The sequence below is a fragment of the Rhinolophus sinicus genome, linkage group LG02 (assembly GCF_036562045.2).
Source record: "Rhinolophus sinicus isolate RSC01 linkage group LG02, ASM3656204v1, whole genome shotgun sequence".
Lineage (NCBI taxonomy): Eukaryota > Metazoa > Chordata > Mammalia > Chiroptera > Rhinolophidae > Rhinolophus > Rhinolophus sinicus.
In genome coordinates this window covers 87348636-87366890 of record NC_133752.1, presented here as the reverse complement: position 1 = coordinate 87366890, position 18255 = coordinate 87348636, and the positions used below count along the sequence as shown (strand labels likewise).

Here is an 18255-nt window from a genome sequence, read left to right as displayed (position 1 = left end):
TCACATAAATTGAAGATCTTAGATAAAATGGACTAATTCCTAAAAAAACACATACTAAAACTGACCCAAGATGAAATAGATAACCTGAGTGGTTCTATGACTATTTTACATAACTAACCCTCAGTTAAAAATTTTCTGAAATAGAAATATCCAACCTCAAATAGTTTTACTGGTAAATTCTACCAAACAAGTAAAGAAGAAATGACATTAATTCTACTCAATTTCTAAAGAAATTAAGTCAAAAATAAATAATCTTCCAAAAGATAAAGCCCCAGGCTTAGATGATTTCACTGGTGAGTTCTACAAAATATTTAAGGAAGAGTTAAGTTTGAGTTTAGGTCAATTCTTTACAAGCTCTTCCAGAAAATAGAAGCGAGAACCCTTCCTAACTCATTTTATGAGACCAGCATTACCTTGAAACCAAAACTAGACAAAGACACTATAGACAAAGAAAACTATAGACCAGTATCTCCTATAAATATAGACACAGAAATACTTAAGAAAATATTAGCCAATTGAGTCCAATTACGTATAAAAAGACTAGCACGCCAAAACTAACTGGGGTTTATATGGGAATGTAAGGCTGGTTTAATAGTAAAAAACTATTCAGTACAATTCACTATCTTAACAGGCCACATGTTCATATCAATTGATGTAGAAAAAGCATTTGACCAAATTCAACAACCATTTATAGTAAAAATTCAGAAACCTGGAATAGAAGGAAACTTCTAGTCATAATTTCCAAAAATGGAAGCAAATGTCTTCAATGGATAAGGAATAAACAAACTGCCTTACATCCTTACCATGAAGGATTAGCCATGAAAATGGGAAACAAAAAAAGCTATTGATACATGCAATAACTTGGATCTATCTTAAAGGCATTATTCTGAGTAAAAGAAATTTGTTTCAGAAGGCTACATACTTATGATTTTATTTATATGACATTCTCAAAATGGCAAAACTTTAGTGATAAAAAACAGAGCAATAGTTGCCAACGGTTAGGGTCGGGGAAAGCTGTGACTATAAAGAGGTAGCGTGAGGGAGTTTGAAGAGAGCTGGAACTGTTTTGTGTCCTGATTGTGGTGGTGGCTACACACATTTATTCATGTGTTAGAATACATAGAACCATACACCAAAAACATCAATTTTACCAAATGATAATTTTTAAAAAAAATTTAAGCAGGAGGAGGAAATAGCCACTGGTTCAAAAAGTAACGTTTTGATTCATAGTTGTCTTGGAGATGCATCTTACAGTGAAGACTAGTCTGTGTCCCTCAGTATTCATTCTTCCTTTTTTCATTTTGATAGTAGAAACCCATGAGTTAGAGGGGCACAGGGTTGCCAAGATGCGCATTAGATTTTTCCAGACTCCCTAAAGGTAAGTGTGGACATATGATTAACCTCGAGGTATCTTTGAACAATTAAGTGGGAGAGAAATATTTATTTAAACTAGTGTATTCTGAGGTCCGTTTATTACAGCAACTGAGCCCCTATTCCAACTTATACATTCCTAACATGATCAATAGGTTCTTCAAAGGGAAGGTGCTTGTTTTGTTTCGCTCTTCAACTCAATTATCAAGATTGGTAAAATGCTGAATTCGGAGGGACCTGAGAGGCAATTTCCTGCAGCTATTGTCCTTTCGAGGCCAGGCTTGAGGACTGAAAAATGTGATCTTGTGGCAGTAATATAATTTTAAGACCCTGGAAACAAAGAACTGTGATGACCATCACTTGGTGTTGATGAGATTAATTCTGAATCTGTCTGCCTTCGGTTCTTGCCACCCCCACCTTTTTTAATCTCTGCCAGCTCTCTCTTCTCCCTTATATTTCACCATTTCTTGTCCTGCTCCCTCCAATTCATCTAGGTTGTTTGTACACACCTTTGGTCCTTCACCTTCTCTTCTATCTCTTTGGTTTTGCTTTGACTCCTCTCTCCTGATGTGGCATTTGTGTGGATTCTCCTTATGTTGATTAATTTCTTGGCTTGATATTGGGAATCTTTTAATCAGAAACCACGAATATTATTTCTGGTGGCCAGCCCCATCCTAAAGCTATCCAGGAGCCCACCAAGAGTTGCCTTTTTAGAACAAAAGACACTCCTTTCATCCAGGAAATTCCAAAGGATTTAGGAGCTCAGTGTAAGAGGCTTCTATCATTCACATCATTCAGGAAATCACAAGGGTTTTAGGAGCTCTGTGTCAGGAACTGCAGGCAGAGAACAGATAACACATTTCTGATTATGTCACACTCCCAAATCTTTTATTTTACATGAGGCTACATGTAAGAAAGACTGAGTGACTTATTAAAGGTTACAGTCAGTATATAGCAAAGCCAGGACTAGAACTCAAGTATCCTTATAGGACAGTAGTTTTATGAGTCTATGATTTTGACTTCCAAGTATATCCAGGCCAGGTTTATCTCTATTTTTGATTCTCATACTCATTGACTAGTAATTCACAGCTAACTTTATAATGAAACCATACTTACCTCTAACACTATATTTTCCATTGAGGTCCTTCATTAGCTTATCCTTTGCTGGCTTTTAGTAATCCAAGTGGTTGGCTATTGTCACCATGGTCTTCTTCTTATCATTCACTCCAAATTTTAATTATTCACTTATAATATATCTTCAAGAAAATATACTGCCTACCTTGAATTGTGGTCCATCTATTCCACCCTAAGATCAGATATCGAACTGTTCACGTGGCATTTTGAACTGAAAGTATCAGCATCAACACCAAATATCTAAGATGTTCTAGTTAGTAGTGAAAATGAACAAAATGCAAATATTTGAATAGCATAGAACTTATATCCATGTAATCAGTGTTCTCTAAAGTTAATTTCTCTTCCTTTGTGGCTAAGACATGAAACTAGGAAACAACTAGATGAGTTAGTAGGTACTTCTCTTCATACCATTGGGTGCTGGGAAATAAACTTTTCCACATCTAGATAAAGTGTGCCTGGTTATGGTGATGATGAGGAGTAATGAAAGTGTATCAGGAGAGCTTCTCATCCCCTGGCCTCACTTTAACTCTGTGTGACTTCATTTCTTTAAATGTAAAATGGGAATAATATTAGGTGCTCATGTCAATGAAACTATAAAGAGAATGGGTGTATCAATCAGTGTCCCAGAAGGAAACAATTTAATTCAGGTGTCTCAAGAGACTATGACTAAGGGACTGCAGCATGGTCAGGTTAGGATAACCAACATAGGAAAAACTCAGAGATTAATTTAGTTGGAAGCCTTTTTCACTCTAGATTTGAAGAAGAAACCAGACATAGTGTTACCAGATTCCAGTGAGAGCTGGGCTGTAGTAGGAGCCACTTAATAGAGTCTGGGCTAAACTGTCCCAAGGGCCGTGAAGACAACACTACTTGTGTCAAGCTAGGAAACCTAATTTGATACTCCAGCTCTTCACGCTAATCTCTCTCATCCTAGGGCTAAAATCCCACCCCAGGGGCCAAAAGTGCACACCAACTACTTCTTCTAGGGACTTTATCTTTCATCTATCTCTCCCAAGTCTCCAGGGCTTTATCAAAACAAGTAAACAATGAAATGAACTCCTCCTTGACTTCAAACCAGCTTCTGTGCATGTCAACAGAGCAAGGAGATACTGGAATGTGGTTTTGGAACCTCTGGGGGTGGGGGTGGGAGTGGGTCGGAGGTGGAGAGGAATGCTGTAGAACTCTTCCCACGAGTAGCATCTGAACTGCAGCCACAAAGGCCTGTTAAACTTGGACACTGCAGCCGTATACAAGCCATGAGTCACAATACTCATGTTGGTACCTGTTCAGAACGTGTAAATTCTGCAAGCAGCATTTCTATTCTTCACCATTGATGCTAACAGGAACAGCAGAAAAATGCAGAAAGTCAGTGGCTTCAATTTGATCTTTTTTCTCCTCTGTTGTCCTTTTCTGGGGCCACTGCTGTGGGCACGTTGTGAATAACACAGACTCAGGGAGGCCTTCCCCATCACATCTCCAAATGTTTCTTAATTACAATCCCTTCTTCCATACTGGGCTTGCTTACAGGTCACCCTGAACTTCAGGTTTTAAGAATCTTGCCTTAGATATTCCCTTACAAGCTGATCATATCTTCTGAATGTGGCAGAAAGAATTGATGCTAAAAGACGGATCCAGAAAACAAAGGCCAGTAACTTATGTCTGAAGCCTAAGAATGGATGACTCTTTTTTCCAGGGATTTAAGGACAATCATGTATATGGGGAACAGAGCACCCCAGTCAGATCACTGACAAGGAATGTCATCTTCCTGATTCTGCTGTTTTGGTGTCTTGTTATTTGCCCTGAATTTTAGAACGATAGCTCTAAAAGAGGTCTGAAAATGTTTGTTTCCAAGGCCCACCTTCCCATAAAATTCTACATGGTTGAAACCTAGCCCATTTTCCTCCTTTCTGTCATGAGTTTTCTTTTTTATCCATGGCACTGAGGCTTAAAACATTAGAGAAATACCTGATATTTTCCTTTCCCTTTTCTTCTCTGTGTCTTTCATTTATTCCTCATGTCTTTTTACATGTCCTTCCATTTCCAGTTCCCAGTGCCACCACCACGTTCGTATCTTCCAATGAACTCCATGACGTCCCTGTGCCTTTACACCTGCCCTTTCCCTAATTACTTCCTATACATAGCGAGACATATCAATCTAACACATCATCCATTACATATCATCATAATGCCTTGGTTTTTACTGAATTCATTCTGCTTGAAGAGTTGTCCCCTTTCTTGTACTTGTCTAAAATGTATCCTTCTTTCAAGACCGACTTCCTTTGCGAAGACTTTTCTGGTTGCCCTAAACTTCAGTGACCAATTACTCTTGTCTGAATTTCTGGAGCATTTATTATCTGTATTGCCCATTTAGCACACACAAAAATATATACTATTTTGTCTTATCTGTGCATAAACGCTCACTTCCTTTCTAGCAGTATCTGGTAATGGTTGTGCATTATGAGTTATTGAAGGTTTTTTTTTCCCCCCATAATGTCCAATATAGAGAGTAAAGAGACATCCTAACCTATATAAACAAAAAATAAACAAGGAGATTACTGTTTCAAATTCCCGTGGTTGACTTAGGTTTTTTTAATTAATATTTTTTAGCAACTACTCTAGGCTAGGCATTGTACTAGATGCTGAGGGCAGAACAATGAACAAGACATTAATCAATTCTGCTTTAATAAAGCACACACCCTGGTGAGGGAACAAACAATTAAACATACCATTATAATACTGTGGGGTACATACCACAATGGGTGCATAGAACACCTTGAGAACACATCAGAGGAATATATAATGCTGACCTGGGAGGCCAGGGAAGCCGTCACAGAGAAAGGGATCCCAAAACTGGAACATGTTGGATGTGTAGGAGTTGCCCAAGCAAAAGTGTGTTTGTGAGTTTGTGCATGCATGGGAGGGATGGCGGACAGATGAGTGCTCCAGACAGAAGCATGCAAGGTCTGAAGGCAAGCAAAACATGGTTCATTGAAAATATGATAGAAGTCTAATTTGGCCAGAACATAGAGTGCAAAAGATGAGGTTGGAGGAATAATCAGGGCTTAGTGATAAGGTAATAAACACTTGTCAGGGCAGTGAGCAGTATATGGAAGGGGGGATAACTCAACCAGATTTGCATCTTAAGAATACCACTTTGGCTGCAGGGCAAAGGGGTCTGAAGGAAGAAAAGAATGGAGGCAGGAAGGCCAGTTGGGCAGCTGATGGGTAAGTAATCCAGCAAAAAGATGATGATGAGCCCTAACCACAGCAGTTGGTAGAGATGAAAAAAAGTGGATACATTTTAGGATGCTTAAGGAGTAGGACTGTAAGGACTAAATGTTTGGTGTGGGAAGTGAGGGAAAGGAAGTTAAATGGGTGTTAAAAAGGAAATCAGGAAGAAAAAAAAAACCTAGTATAGAAGGAAAGACAATAAGTTCAGTCATTTTCACTTGGCATTCTTCACCTGGCATACCTACATGGAGGTGACTTGGCAGTTGTATAAATTGGCCTGAACCTCAGGAGAGAAAGCTCTGCCAGAGATGTAACTTTGGCACTCTTCAAATTAAGTGGGATGAAGACGTCATGTAAGTCCAAGAAGACAATGTGTACGTAGAATAAGAAGACAAATACAGACTAAAAACCAAAGAACAAAAATGTTTAAAATATGAGTGTGAGGATCTCACAAAAAACTGAGAAATGGTCAGGAGGTAGGAGAACATTTAAGAGAATATAGTGTTGCCAACGTAGGTTGACAATGTGACACGCAGCATCAATAAATCCAGGCCTGTTATTAGAATTTTATTTTTAATTTTTTAATCTTAGTGTGAATAGTATCATACAACAGTTCTCAAACTTTTTGGCTGTACAAATTATTGTATCTTCTGACAAATTACTGAGGACTAGAAAGAACTGATTGTGTGGCTATATCTATTAATATCTACTTAGAAATTAAAACGGAGAAAAATTTAAATATATGTATTAATTCATTAAAAAATAAACTCATTAATTTATGTGTTTATGAAAACAACTATTGTAAAACAAAAATTAGTGAGAAGAGTGGCATTATTCTACATTTTTGCAAATCTCTAACATCTGGCTTAATAGAAAAGAGCTGAATTCTCATATCTGGGTCTGCCTTCAATCTGTTTTGCTATCACGATTTATGGAAAATTTCACTGTGGTATCAGAGAACAAGTGTGAAAAAAGGAAATAACATCTTGAATAATTATGAAAATAGTTTGATCTTGCAGATCCCCTGAAAGGGATCTCTAGGGACTTGGGGACGACACTTCTAGAATTACTGCCCCAGAGAGGAAGAGCAGACAATAATGTGAACCTTATGAATAAGCTCTTGATGCTATAGCCTGAATACACTTAATTGAGGTTTCAAGAACTATTTTATGAGAGGTTAAGGTTGTCTGGTTGACATCATCTTCCAAAGCCAGGAATGGACTCAAGAACATTCATTCAATTAATTCCTTCAACAAATATTTATTTAGCACATATTATATGCCAGGAATATAGAGGCTATAGCAAACCAGACAAAAACCCTTGCTTTCATGAAGCTTCTCTTCTTTTTAGAGAAGATTAGACAATGAACAAATAAAGTAGTAAAATATCTAGTATTTTGGAGGGTGGTTAAGGGCTGTGCAGAAAAATAATACAAAGAGGTACAGGGAATGCTGAAAGGATTTGCAAATTTCAGTAGTATGGGTAGGGAAGGCCTCATTAAGAAGTCAACATTTGAGCAAAGACCTGAAAGAGGTGAAGGAGCCATTTGAACATCCAATGAAAGAGCTTTTCCAGGTATTTAAAAAATTAATTTCTAACTTTATGCTAATTTTATTAACCTGTATTGTTTAATCAAATATCTATTGATCTGGCATTAGGTGCAAGTATAAGCAGATAAAACACAAGAACTAATTTTTATTTACTGTTTGTCTTGTTATCAGGCATTTTGCTAGGTATTGTGTATAGGTTGGTGTCGTGCAGGAGACCCTGCTCGCTGCGCCATTAGTCAGGCGGGGCCTCCGTGGCACACGTGGGACAGTCATGCCGGGGGCGGGACCTCCGTGACCTTCTGCCATGTTGTCAAGGGCGACAGGCCCCGGCGAGGAGCCACCCCAGACACTGCCTAGCCAGCTGGGCCTCGTTTTGTGCATCCCTAATGTGGGGACGGCTAGTCTCCAGGCTCTCGCCCTCACGTGGAAAGGTGCTGGCTCAGGTAGTAAATGGCCATCAACTGTGATTGGATGGCCATCAGCTGTGGCTAGTTGGACATCAGCTGTAACCAGTGAGCCATTGGCCACTAATATAACCTGTGGCTACGCTAGCAGCAAAATGGGGGCTAGCAAGAAGATAGTGGCTGAGCCTGCTAGCGGTGCAGTGAGGGTCGTGAATGGTGTGGCTCCTGTTGCCTGTTTCTCCATCCCAGTCGCTAGCGAGACTATAGTGGTATGACGCCCCTACCTATGGCTCCGTGGGTGTTCCTTTTTGGTCTCACCATGTCCTGCGCTTTTATGTGGGGAGCGGGAGCCCAGACCCCGCAGGCCAGCCCTGCATTACAGTTGGTAACTTCACTAAGATTTACAACTTAGTAAAGGAGACACAATTCCTGTAGTTGTGGTGTAGTAGTTCTTGAAGTTGCATCACCAAAGGTTTGTATGCACCTGATCTACCTGAAGTTTACATCTCCCTTTGAAGATGAACTGAGGTGTGAGGGGTTCTCTTCAATCTCAGAGGATTCGCCAAGAAGTGAACAATACCCAGTCACGTCTTTTATAGAGCACTTGAGTTTACAAAGTGTCTTCACAGATTAACTCACTTAATCTTCATAACAATTCTAAGAGGTATTATTGGAAACAGGCTCAGAAGGCTAGGTAATATAAAGCGGTTTTACAGAAGAGTTGGGACCTAAACTTAATGTCGTCTGGCTTCAACCACAACGCTTTTCCCACTACAATGCAGCTGTCAGGAGCAGCTGCTGAAATAAAACAGCGTGATACTCCTCCAACTCAGCTTTCCCAAGGACACCACCGAAGCAAGGTTAGGTTAGAGATGGGGAGGAGGAAAAGGCTATGAACAGTGAAATCCACACGGCTCTCCCCATCTGCGCTTGCGCAAGGGAGGGGCCGTCCCCCGGAACGACGTCTGGAACTCCGGTTTTGCGCAGACGCAGAGCTACCTCAAGGCGGAAATGGGCCTTCCCGGCTCCCGCAATCTAAACCAAAAAGGTGGCAGCTGCGGGGCAGCGCGCATGCGCGGATAGCTCTTCCTGGTGAACGGTTGAGAGGCAGAACGGTTGAGAGGCAGAACCTACTCGGAGTGGAGTAGGGTCAGGATGGACGAGGACGTGCTGACCACCCTGAAGATCCTCATCATCGGCGAGAGTGGCGTGGGCAAGTCCAGGTGAGGCGGGTCTGCGGGCCCGTGACGAGGGCGGCGGGCCTCTGTGCCTCGGTTGCCGCTGTCTCCTGGGCCGCGACGGGAACGGTAAACGGCGGCCGCCGGCCTCGGGCGGGTCTGGGTCAGGCTCCGCTCGCGCCCTCCCGGGCCTCTGCGCCGCGCGGTCCTGCGGCCCCTGACACCCGCAGCGGCCTGGTTGAGGGCCTCTGCCGCACCCGAGTTCCTTGGATTTATTTCCCCCTGTCGCACCAAGAAAAAAAAAAGGAATTCCGAGGGCCGCCACTTGGCCGGCTGTTCCGCGGCGGAGGAGCCTAGGGCGTGGCGGGCGTGTTCGGGCCGAGTGCCGCCGAGGCCTCGTCTCGGCCCCTCGGGATTCAGGCTACCTGTCGCCCCTCGAGTTAAGTAAGAGCTGTAACTTGACCACTTTGGGATTTCTGTCGGGCTTTCTCTAAATACCCAGTATTCTACCCAGAAAGTTTGGTGACTCCTTAAATCACATTCCTGGCCTATTTTGGTGCACCCCGTTGCCGCTTCTTTTATGTTTTGTTTTGTTTTGGTTTTGTTTTATGAGTCAGCTCTGAAAGAACTTATTGGTCTTCTGACGACTTGAATAATTCATTTTGGCCTAAGATGCTAGAGCTTAAGCTGCGGACCTCCTTTGAAAATTTGGGTAATTTGAAAATAAAGGGTAATTATTACTTTTCATTCTGCCACATCATACAGAAGTAAGAGAGCAAAGTAGTATTGGGCCTTTTCTTTCTTGACACTTTCTTGGGGGGAAATAATATTGACAATATTTAGAGCTGGATATAAAATAAGACTCGGAGCTCGGTGGGTGTTGCAAGTGGGTAGTGATTTCATCCAGATCTTACAACAAAGTTCTCTGGGTAAAGTTTTCCTTGCCGTCTGATTATGAGTAGGTTATATTGTAGGCTGCTTGATCTTTAAACAATATTCAAATTCCAGGAGCTATAAGCAATTTCACATTTTAGCTATACCTTCTGATAAACTTATCTTTCAGATCACGTCATAAAGTTTTACCTTTTTAGATACTTAAGGATTTGAAATCTTACTCTGTAATATGTTCTGAAATTTTATATATTTTCAAAGTATGACAACACATTTTCATAGTTTTCCTCATTTAATGTTAATATATATATCGGAGTAAGGGAATTTTACATAACGAGGAATAAATTATTGAAGCGCTATGGGCTAGCCACATAGTACGATCTGTGTGTGTATGTTACTTAGAGGGCTGAATAAAATCATTTCATGATCACCATCTATTCAATTTGAGGATTAAGAAGTTAGTTAATATATTTAGCTTTGTGTTAATAGTAATTCCATAGCCTTGTGACCTTTTTTTCTTGAGATGTGACTCTCATTTAAGTTAAGGCATCTGAAATTGCTGATTTTTTCAGTCAGTAATGGTTGTGTATCATTTTATGTGGTTGAACTCAATACATGTTTGGTTGGCACTTTTTGTAAATGTATGGATGACTAGTTAAGTTATGTTAAAGTTTTCTGGAAGTTTAATTGGAGGTACAGTGTTCACATAATTGAGGTTATTCCTTTAGAGTAAAATATATTAAGTGGATTTACCGATTTCCTTAGTTCCTGCCTCTCAGATTTTTTTGGATCTAATCTGCTCCAGACTTTTTCTCAGTATTTAGTGGTGAGTGATCACCTCACAGCAAAATTTGAACACCTGTAGCTGTCTCTTTCAAGGAAAGATTGCATTTAAAGAGAATGTTGTCTTATTTTTCTAGCTAGATATACATTATTGTGTATGTAATATGCTATGGAAAAGAACCTTGAACACGTATCTTTCTGGATATGATGAGAATAAATGACTACTAAAATAGAAGCCTATGCTTTTTAAGACAAGTTAGTAGAAAAACATATGTTATGGGTATAATCTTAAAGGGTTATTCTAACTAATAGTTTGTTTCTGTTTCTTTACAGATCTAGAGTTAGTGGAAGTGAGATATCACTTGTGTTGTGAAATCATTGCACAACAAAGAATATCTTAACTAATTCATATTAGTTAGTTATTTTTCCAGTTTATTTCAGATTCTTAAGAGTGTAATGAGCGTGTGTTATCAGCCAGAAGATCAGGATTATGAAACTAGTGCTGCCACTGGTGTGACCTTGTGTGTGATACTTGAACACACTAGACCTTCATTTCTTCATGTGAAAAGTGAGGTTGGAATAGAAATCCTTACAACCCTGTTTAATGTTAATATGTAAGATTCTTGATTCCATAGGGAAGTAAAAGAAGTTGCAGTGTTTCAGAAACTGGAAAGGATTATAGAGATCTTCTGTTATGTAAATTGCTGTCCCTCCTATGCCCTTTTATCCCCATCCTTCTTTGCTAATTTCATTTGTAAATTAAGAAATGCAGATTAGTTATAATCACACTGTTTATTCTAAATTTGGTCTCCTCTTAGTGGAATGATGGTAGTTACTCCTTCCATCTATAGCTCTGCATGGAGAGTATTTTGCTCCTTTAACTGAAAATATGAAAGCTTAAATATACATCCTGTAGAGCTGTGGTTCTTAATCATTTTTAGGTTGTGGATTCCTTTCAATATCTAATTGGGAAATGGACTCTCTGCCTAGAAAAATACATGCAAAGAATTCAGAATACATTTTGAGCTACCATTGTATCCCTGGCTAAAGATCTGACTTCTACTGAGCCTGGATTAAAATTGGTTGCTTTGCACCATACCATTTCCTGCCTTTCCTGACAAAGTATCATTGATGACAAGAGTTGTTGTAAAGATTAACAATTAATTATGTAAGAAAAACCCCTGGCTCAGTGTCTGGCTCATTGTTGTCATGTTTAGTAAATAATAGCCAATACTGTTGTTATTTGTATTATTTAGGTATTATTATTACTACTACAACCCCATGAAGTTATGTTAACTTATGTTTTTATAATAGTATGTTCTGTGGTGACCAAGTACAGATATATACCTTTTCTCTTCCTAAATTATGGGTGACTGAAATTTTTGGTGAAGTTTTCACTTTTGTTAATTTAAAGTTTGCTGTTGGGGAGAGAAGAAAATTTTTGTAAGTAGTCTTTTAAGGTTCTTATTAGTACTCTCACCTGACTCATGTTGAAAGTAAGTAAAAATAGTTATAGTCAAGGGAGTTCAATGTTAAGTAGAAAAATCTACAATTTGATTCTCTGTTCTACTTTATTTTTGTGGTAAACACAGGAAAGCAAAACAGAAAGGGAGAGTTAATTCTTCCAATAAAATCAATGATACTGGGTTTGGGAAGTCTCAGGAGGCCCTATGTTTTACAGTATACTCTTGACCAAAAAAAAACAAATAAACAACAACTCTATAACAGCAATAATTACAACCCATAAAAATATTTTTCTGCAACTCAGACATCTAATAGCTATTGCCTTTATTTTATTAATGCAAACAGGTCAATAGAACAGTCTTGTCCTACTTTAGGAGATATAATCTGAGGGAAGCTTGATTAATTTTATAAATCTAGGTCTTTAACAAAGGCTTAGATTTTATTTTTGAGCAGCTGCTAATAATTGACACTTCTGCCTCATTAAATAAAATAATTCTGGGAGATGGAAAATCTTAGAGTACCTTTCTAATCTGGTGTCTTGCTTTAATTTCACCCCTTCCTTTTTAGTTTCTTTACCATTTCCTAGGTTTAGGCCTTTGTTAATCTCTCACCGTAACCATGGCAGCTGTCTCCTGTTGATTTTCCTACATTTTTTTGCTGGCATTAACTTTTCAAAATATAGAGCAGTTCTAGCCATTTTGTTCTTTCAAAGCATTTGGTAGCTCCCTGTTACCTACTTGATTTCACATATGTGGCATAACATTTGCCGGAATATACCCTGGGCCTCATGTGATCTTTCTGCCCTCACTTTTTAGTAGTATATCTTTTCATCCCTCTGAGGTAGTACTACATGTCACAGTTGGGGGATTGTGTAAGGGAGCATGGGGAATATGTTTTCTAGTAAACTCTTGCTCTTGGGATTCTTTAATCGCCTCTCCAGTAATATAATTCTTCTGTATATACCTGCACTGAGGCAATATTTTGGGAACAGACGTTTATCCTATTCTTAGATGCATCTAATTCGTTACAAAATATAACAATCATGAACACAGTTATCAAATGATTAGAAAGAAAAAGTCAAATTTCTAATGTGTCTTTTTAACATCTCTTTTAGCCTGCTCTTGAGGTTCACAGATGATACTTTTGATCCAGAACTTGCAGCAACAATAGGTAAGCCTATTTAAAAATTTAATAGAAATGCCAAATATTTTCTTGCCTTCAGGCTGTTTTTCTAATTCCCCCTTACCCTCCTCTCACCACTTCATTGCTTCCATGTCTGTTGAAATTTTGTTTGTCTTGCAAGGCTTAACTTTGGCGTCATTCCATTTCTGAAGCCTTTTTAGATCTTACCAAGCAAAAATAACTCACTTATCTGTTGTCTCATGGCACTTTGTTAACACGGGATATTACGATTATCTGCAAACAGTTTCTTTCCTGTACTGTGGATTGTCTTTGATTTAGCAATATCCAATTATCTGAATATTTATTGTATGCCAGGCACTGTCCTAAGAGGTGGGGTTATATTGATGAGTAATACAGGTTAGGTTTCTATCATCGTGGACCTAACAGCACTGCCTAACAATACATGTGTTAATTTTTAGCATTTGTTATAGTATCTGGCATGAATTCGGAACACAACATACTTATCAATATTAGTTATTAAAGATTGTTAGGAGCAGTGACACCTAAATGCCTTTTTAAAATGAAATTTAGATTGCCTGAGAATGGTTTGCCACACTCATTTCTTAGACTGGATGAGAAGATAGAGCTAAGTAGTTTGGTATCATGTTTAGGGAGTAGGTGACAGTATAGAGGTATCAAGAAACAGCTTGCAATAGTTGAAAGAGCTGAGTCAGAGCAGGACAGTGGTCTGGCTCTGCCTTGAACTGGTGATCTTGAGCAAGGCATTTGACATCATTGCCTTCATGTCATTTGAGAAGTTTTGGTGAGAGGTAGTACATTTTTCTTCCAGCTCTAAAATTTCGTGATTTGATGAGTAGAATGTAGTAAAGATGATCTCTAGCGTTGTTAGGGGAAATAGTTACTCTAAACTGGCTTTACTGTTTTCATTTATTGTGGGTCTGTTTTTTTTTTTTGTTGTTGTTTTTTTTTCCATTTTAAAATAATTTCGTACCTAGAGAAAAGTTATAAAGGTAGTACAAAGAATTCCTGTCTATCCAAATTCCTTAAATGTTAATATTTATCAGATTTGCTTTATCATTCTCTCTGTACATACACATGGTTCTTGTTTTTTTCCAATTGTTTGAGATTAAATTGCAGACGTGATGTTTTTAGCCTCTAAATACTTTATTGTGTATTTCCTAAATGAACATGGATACAGTTCTATATACAGACCGATTTCATCAGTTGTTCCACTAATATCTTATAGGTAGTAAAAGAAAAAGAATTGTTTTTGGTCCAGGATCCAGTCCAGGATCACACATTGAATTCAGTTGTCATTTCTCTTTAGTCCCTTTTAATTTGAACAGTTCTTCGATCTTCCTTTGTCTTCCATAGCCTTGACATTTTTGAAGAATGTACATAGGTCAGTTATTTTATATAATATCCTTCAATTGCGTTTGTCCAGTGTATCCTCATGGTTAGATTTAGGTTATGTATTTTTAGCAGGAATTCTACAAAAAAAAAGTGCTTCTCTGAGTGGTTCATGTTTATATCATTACTGGTGATGGGCCTTTGGTTACTTAAGGTGACATACGCCAGATTTGTCCACTGTAAGGGGTCATCCTGTCATTCCAACTGGTAGTTGTCAGATGGTGATTTTTGAAATCCATCATTCTGTCTAAATTTCTTATTTAGAATTCTGTGAGGAAGAGCTCTTCTTTGTTTTTTTCTATCAACGTAAACTCAGTGCTCTAAATGTTTAATAAATTATATCAGATATTACTTAGCTTTTGTATGCCATGTAAACATTTACAGATGTACTCTATATATGTGTGGAAGGGAATTATTTAAAACAGTAGTAACTCAAAATCCATTTTAATTTGGCTTTGCTATTTGCTTCTTTAAGAATTTTGTTAGTAAAACTTCATTTTGCTCAGAATATGCTTGATAATGGATAGCGAGGAGTGGAAGAATGGTAACTGGCAGGAACATAAACTTGCCTAGAGTTAAAATTTTACTAAGGGAATGATCTTATATATAACATAATACTACTTCATTTCAAACTGAAATAGAATCTGGGGCCTTGCAGACGATAGAACTTGTGTTGCCCTTATGACTAAAAAGACTTTGTCTGCTTTAAAAACAAATATTAAGATTGTGGCACACTGATGAGAATATATATAAATTTGTTCCCCAAATGGTCCATGGGTCTGAAAAGTATCTTTTACATTTAGGCATCAGATTATTTTCTGCCTTAGTTTATAAGCAATACACACGAGTTTTTAAAATAAAAACAATTAGCTCAATTGTTAATGGCCTTGTGAAAATTAGTGTTTTGTGGAAAAGTAGTATTTTACATCACAGTAAAATACTAAGTAAGGAAAGCACACCTTTATCTTTCAGAAATATGATGAGACACTTAAATTTCTGTCTTGTAGAAAATATTATTTTAAGCTAGTTTTGGATTTAGGGTTTGAAGATGGTACTATACAGTTGGCATTTCTTCTTTTGTTTTCTGGCAGTTACATAGCTAATAACAACAAAAAGAGGGAAAAACTGAAACACAAACCCTATATTCCACTAAACTAGAAGACAGCTAAAACCCCAGGCCACAAAATAGGTGGAGTGGCTGCCAAAAGCAGTGGACGTTAAGCAGGCTACTTGTGAGAGGTAGGGAGAAGATGCCACAGCTTCCGAGCTCAGCGCCAGCAAGAGATGCTTTATGAAGTTGAGAGGCCCACCTTGAGGTGCAAAACCCAAACCCCTTGTTTGCAAAAGCAAAATGGGAATCATTCCAAATGGGAATCATTCCCAATAAATAAGAAATAAAACAACAACAACAAAAGGGGCCTGACAATTAAGAAAGACATTCCTAAATCAAAGATTTCAAATGTTCAAACTGAAAATTCACTTTCTTGAGCTAATGGCAGGAGTCTTCCTGCACTTGGTTTGATTGTAAGAATTTGGGGAGATGAAGCCAAACAGGAGTTAATGGGAACAAGCCACTTGGGTATTTGTCTGTGTCTGTAGTGGTAGGGGAGGAGCTGGGCCTTTGCATTGGGAAAACCTCAAGGCCGCCTATCTCCATTGGCCGGTGAGAAGTAAAAAATCTAAATTATTTTCATGTAAAACTCTGAATCAAGAAAAAGTTCAGCTGGTTTAGAATTGGAGCCATTATGGCTTCCAGCATGGCCCACCTATAAATAGCTTGTCCAGGAAAACCCCACTTCCTTCAAAGGTAAAAATTCAAAAGGAAGTTGGCTCAAGGCCACTACCGCCATTCAAGAATTAAAAAAGAAGAAAGAACAGAAACAGAAAGGACAAATGAAGAATACTCACCAGAAAAAATATTGCTATAAAGAAGATGAAAATCATGACAAAACATTGTGTCATGGATTTAAAAACCTTAATGAAAGTATTTACCTCTGAGAGCACAAAGCGGTGATATGAGAGGCTTGGGAGGCGATAGTATGACTACGTAAGCAAATGCAACGTAAGCTTATTGAGGGGAAAGAAAAAGAAATAAGAAAACAAAATCACTGAAATGAGGGTGAAATTGGAAGTCACAAGGTCTAATAGAGACTTGGGAAATATAATAAAGGACAAGGAAGCTAGAAATGGCAAAGTGGGTAAAATTTACTAAAATGAATTAAAATGTTAAAATTAATTAGAGAGAAAATGGTAGAAATGGAAATTAGAAAAGGATATTTATATATTTAAAGACATAATTCAAGATAACATTTCAGATATCAAAATAACATACACAAACACACACAAAATTGCAAGAATATTTTGACCAAGTTTTTTTGTTTGTTACGTGGGAGTGTTTAAAAAAAAAGAAGGTATTAAATTTATTTTTCTGCTATGACCAGGCCATATAATGGTATTTAAACAGTTGCTGACCTGAGGTTCTTAATCAGATGCATAGATAGAATTGGTTGAAATTTAACTGTGGAGAATAGATTCTTGTAGAAATTAATTGCACTATATGTAATCTGGTTAAATAGGCCACATTTTCTTCATGTTCAAGTTTCTCTTTTTTAGTTTACTCTGTTTTAGATAATTGGTGAATATTAAAAAAGTGCTGTAAGTAAAACTTCTGTCAAATTAAAAAATTAGAAAATTTTAAAACCAGTTCTCTATTTAAGACCGGCTCACAACCTATTTCTTAATCTGTTTATAAGACTTAAAATTGTTAAAATATTGAAAATGTTTTTTAAGGGTGATACATTTCCACTAAAGTTAGACAAATTTGGATTGTTATTGGTTGAATTATATCAGTGATTCTTATCACTCCCTTGGTAAACTTTAAAAAAAATACCTATGACTATGCCCTTATATTACCTGGTAGGCTTCTAAGGGCAGAGACCAAATCTGTTCCATCTATAATGTACCATATAGTTTGGGCTTACTTATTAAAATATAATTTAATTAAAATGGAAAGTAGTGAGTTTATTCTTGTTTGATGCCATAACGTGCTTGTTAAAAATATTTGGAAATATGAGACAATTCAAAGAAAAATGTGACTATTCTGTTCATATAATTTCATTCAGTTAAACACTTTACTTGGAATAAAGTGATAAAAATGGCACTAGCATTTCTTTAGTTAGAATAATGGCAAATGGCAAATCCTTCATCATATTTAAGTAGTTTCTTTTTTCTATTTTACTTAAAGGTTTTATTAGGAAAGGTTGTGATTTTTTTCATATGCTTTTTCAGCATTGATTAATGGTTGATAGACTTTTTTTTAATACTGAAATATCCTTGTTTTCCTAGATAAGTCTTCACTCATATTGTTTGATATATTTCTGGCTATTTAATTTAGAATTTTTACATCTATTTTTATACATAAGATGCTCTCTGCTTTTTTGTAACTTTTAAAAATCAGGATTTGGTATTGAAGTTGCACTGGTTTATAAAATGAAGGCACTTTCCAACTCTTTAAATTGTCTTTACTGGCTTCAATATTATTGGAATTAATCTGTTCTTTAAAGATTACATTTCACCTGTGAATCTGATCCTGTTCCCTTCTTTACCATTCTAACCTCTTCAAATTTTCTATTTCTTAGGACAGTCTTGGAAGTGTAACTGGGAAAGCATCTCAACTTATCTCTTTTAGTTGCACTT

At 37.6% G+C, this 18255-nt stretch overlaps 1 protein-coding gene across 3 annotated transcripts in view; it reads left to right on the top strand.

Annotated features, from left to right (window-relative positions):
• Positions 1-8687: 8687 nt before the first annotated feature.
• Positions 8688-18255, top strand: part of RAB18 (RAB18, member RAS oncogene family) — a 61190-nt gene continuing 51622 nt past the window's right edge. For 2 of the 3 annotated variants that reach the window (XM_019731536.2, XM_074324757.1), the window contains exons 1-2: positions 8693-8913; positions 13121-13176. In XM_019731536.2, coding sequence (XP_019587095.1) covers positions 8846-8913; positions 13121-13176 — 124 coding nt within the window. In that variant the 5' untranslated portion in view covers positions 8693-8845. Of the gene's footprint in view, positions 8914-13120; positions 13177-18255 lie in introns of all 3 variants that reach the window. The other variant, XM_019731537.2, reaches the window with a different exon arrangement.